Source organism: Anneissia japonica, unplaced genomic scaffold (assembly GCF_011630105.1).
Source record: "Anneissia japonica isolate Jap-2015-1 unplaced genomic scaffold, ASM1163010v1 scaffold368_len332514_cov184, whole genome shotgun sequence".
Taxonomy (NCBI): Eukaryota; Metazoa; Echinodermata; class Crinoidea; order Comatulida; family Comatulidae; genus Anneissia; species Anneissia japonica.
This window is the reverse complement of record NW_022708279.1, coordinates 68,498-72,632: the sequence shown is the minus strand read 5'-3', so window position 1 is coordinate 72,632 and position 4,135 is coordinate 68,498. Positions and strand designations below refer to the sequence as shown.

General features: G+C 34.3%; 1 protein-coding gene across 2 annotated transcripts in view; it reads left to right on the top strand.

Moving 5' to 3' along the window:
* LOC117106497 (regulatory factor X-associated protein-like) overlaps nucleotides 1-4,135 on the top strand; it is a 7,147-nt gene extending 3,012 nt beyond the window's left edge. For both annotated transcript variants that reach the window (XM_033247867.1, XM_033247866.1), the window contains exons 4-5: nucleotides 1,374-1,484; nucleotides 1,850-4,135. In XM_033247867.1, the coding sequence (XP_033103758.1) occupies nucleotides 1,374-1,484; nucleotides 1,850-1,948 (210 nt within the window). In that variant the 3' untranslated portion in view covers nucleotides 1,949-4,135. The remainder of the gene's footprint in view (nucleotides 1-1,373; nucleotides 1,485-1,849) is intronic.

Genomic DNA, 4,135 nt, shown 5'->3' with positions numbered 1-4,135 from the left:
ACAAACCCCCCCCCCCCCCCCCCAAAAAAAAAAAAAAGAAAAAGAAAAACAGAATACATGTGTCTGGATTTTTTTTTTTTTTTTCTTCTCTGTTGTTGTTAAGCGCCTCGAGGTTTTGTCAATGTGAGGTGCTATATAAATCCAGAATTATTATTATTATTATTATTATTATCATTATTATTTAACTTCAAACCAGCCTCAGGAGTAAACATTTTTTTAAATATTTTGTACAAGAAACCCGGGAACAGTTAATGTGATACAGATTATTGAATATTTAAAAATTGGGGGAAAACAGTGGAAAAAGGGTGGTTATGCCCCTTTTTCTCTCAGTTTTGAATATTCAAAAAATCTGTATCTCAACCAATTCCCAAGTTTTTTGTCAAATATGCTTTTTGTGTCTAAGAAAAATCAGTTTTACATACTACAACATAAAAAAAAAAATAAAACTTTAAATGTCATTTTTTACTCAAAGGTATGAAGATGAGATAGACACTACTTTACAGATGAAAAAAAGATAATTTCCAAGAACTTCTATAAAGATGTATTGTCCAAAAAAAAATCATAAAATAAAATTTTGAAATTAACTTGCTCATTATTAACTTGAGAATAGAAATTGTTGAATTAAAAAAAAATTTCTACCCAGATTTTTACTGTATAATGATAAAATAAAAACTTTTGCTGTAAAATTATGGGTAAACACTTAAATACACTAAACACTTAAACTAATTTCTATGTTCACATTGATAAATTTCATGTTAAAAATGAGCAGATTAATTTAAAAATGATTTTTATGATATTTTTAGTATCTTTATGGGACAATAGCATCTTTAATGCACCACACATCTAAAAGGTTATGAAACAATCAAACCGCAGTTGAACTTTGGAAATTTAGACCTACAAGTTAACAACACCCTCCCCAAAGCTGGGATACCAAGTGTTGAATAAGCACACCTTGAATAATATAAGCACCGTACTGAAACCTCAAAACATTTTATGTGGTGTGAAATTGTATAGCTTGGTGGTTAAGATGCTCAACTTCCAATCCCAGTGTCCTAGGTTCAAATCCTACCAGATTCCAGGATTTTTTTCACATGAAAAACAACTCCACCTATAAGTCTTGTTATGAAACTTAGTTTGTAGAGTATCATGTGCTTATATTTGTCAAGTGAAGAAATTGCCATCTATGGACAGTGATTAAGTCGCTATTGGTAATCCTTGACCATGTGCCTAAAGGAATAAAATAAAAATAAAATAAATACAATATGTGTGGTAGTTAGGAGGAGAAACCCAAATCAAATGCTTTCAGGATGCTGTATGTGGCCCTCAGTAAGACACTAATTCTCACATATTTTCTATATTATATTTGTGTGCAGGAATCCATGGAGGATATAGATCAACTTAGTGGTCTTGGTGACTTAATAGATGCAGCGTTCCCAGAACACCAACAATTTCTTGCAGATCAAATCATAACCGATAAAAAAATGGTTAGTAGTTGAGTTTTTATGGAAAGACAAGTTTGTAGCAATGACTTACATATCTGTAAAACTGGAGGGGATGCAGGATTGGCAGTAAGGGGTGTGTGTCAGAGTCCAGACCACCTCAGCCCCACCACGGTTGGGGCTGAGGTAAGAAACTTTTGAGAATATGGACCACTAGAGGCCTATAATTTGCACTCTCAATCTCTCATACCTTAAAAATCTTACCGGTACTATCTTCTTATCAACAATTCAATTATTTTCCTAATACAATTTAGTGGGGTGTGATCACACAGTGTGCACCCCTTGCCCCAGCAAAACCTATTGAAATTGTAATTGTACATAAACATTAAAGGATTTTTATTTCTTTGCAGGCTTTATTGCAATCTCCAATGGTGCAACAATTTTTGCGTTCAGAACAAGAAAAACTCTGCAACAAATCTCATGACAACAAAACACCAGAATCCATATGATGTGGATATTGGAGTTTGCATTTACAGCAATATTCGAGGATATATATGTGATTTGCAGTGGGAATACATGTTGTGTACATGTGATATGCATAGGATGTGCATGTGATATGCATGGGTGTGCATGTTATATGCATAGGATGTGCATGTGATATGCATGGGTGTGCATGTTATATGCATAGGATGTGCATGCTATATTTCATAGGATGTACGGGGGATATTCATGTGATATGTGAAGGTAGTGGTTTAAAAGTAGTGGTGTGGCCACTGATTTAGAACCTATTTTAATAATGATACATTCGTAGGGAATCTCCCCCCCCCCCCACATCATTACGTCATTACTCCCTTTTTGGGTTTGTCAATTTTGAGGAACCACCTTGTGAATAAATAAAGTTCACTTATACCCCATTCAGACTAGCATCGCATTGCGATCGGTTGTAGCAATTGCGACACCCAATCACAAAGTAAAATCGTGTGTGAAAGCTCAACAATAGCAGTCGATATGTAATCGATATCGCAATTGTTACCCGTTGCAATTGGGTGCTACAATCTTTATTACTTCCGATTACCACAGAATCTGATCACAACGAATTCCACAGGCACTGTTTGGCTGAGGTCAGGCAACATAGGCCTAGCCACCGGAGGCGTAGGCCCTAGAATGTAAAGTTTGTTTGTGTTGGTCTGAATGCGTTTGTTGATTGAAGTCGGGAGTAATCTGTTTTGGATTATCACCGATTACATCGCAACCGATCGCAAGAGAGTGTAGCCTGAATAGGGTATTATACAGAAATGCAACAGTATGCATCGAACTAAAAATGTATATCTTAGTAGTATCTTAGAATCATCATCATCTTCCCCTCTGTCCCCTCAAGGGGTGTCAGGTCAACTCGACACCACTTTCTATTCTCCCTTGCTCAGATCAACCACGCTACCGTCATCTCGGACAATCTATCCAGCACTTTCAAGGTCATCCTCTCTTCCTTTTGCCGACCTCTATATGCTCCGCTGCCTATCACACCAAGTCATCCTCTTCTTTTCTCTTCGTGTGTCCATACTGCCATCAGTAGTACACTATCTTAGAATGTAGAAATTAAAGGAAGAGGAAGGAAAGAGAGAAGCAAAGAGCTTGAGAGGGAGGGGGATAACTAAAATAATGCTACATTTCCCACAATTCTTGTGTACAATATTTCTGTACATTTTAAAGTAAAGATAAATTTGTAAATAAGTTTATTTATTTAAATTATGTTTTATTAATATTGTCATTTGTATCACGCCTTTCAATTTGGCTACAAAGCGCTTGTACACACTCCTTAGATAAAAAGAAATTATCGTTTCTTTTAGATGTATATCCTGTTCACTACAGATGTATTATATTATTGTGAATTCAATACATGCTGCACACATGTTTTTTATAAAGTGCCATGATTTTGTGATTTTTAAACTTGGCTCTATGCTTAATTCCTTAACTTAGTGTACAGTGAGCCCTTGGTAAAGTTAGTTTTATTAAGTATTTTCTTACTGTACTAGCATATCCATAAATAGTAACTAGGACTTTCTACCTCTAGTGATCAACTAATATACTTATGGTTTTTACAAAGCATTTTTAAAAGTAGTTTTTACCATAGTTACAGTTATGTACATTATGTATCTTGTCATTCAATTGCATTTATTTTATTGTATTACAGTATGTTGTATGATTTTATTGATGAATAAAAGGATTATTTGATTTTAGTATTTTTTTTTACTGTCAAGTCTCATTAAGCACATTTTTTGTTAAAATTTTCATAAAAAATTTACTAAGAAAGAGTAAAGTTGAATAAGCTCAATGATTTTTCATTACAAGTTACATACAGTACTAGTGACGGTTTACAATTTTTTCTTTTTACCATAGAGAGTGACCTTCCAGTGTATCCTAAAAGGTCGGCTGATATTCAGGATATAAATGAAAAGGCAAGATGACTTAATCAGCAGTCTCTTTATGAGGCTTAGGGGTGAAGATTTAGTTGTGAGAATTAGTCACAGGAATTGAACCCCGAACGCTGGGATTAGAAGGCAAGCATCTTGACCATTTTGCACTAACATTACACTGAAATTATATTTGTTATTTCAACATTAATTTACCAATGTTGCAGTGTATTGTAGTTCATGATACATTATGAAATATGATAAAATACATTTTCTGTATCTGCT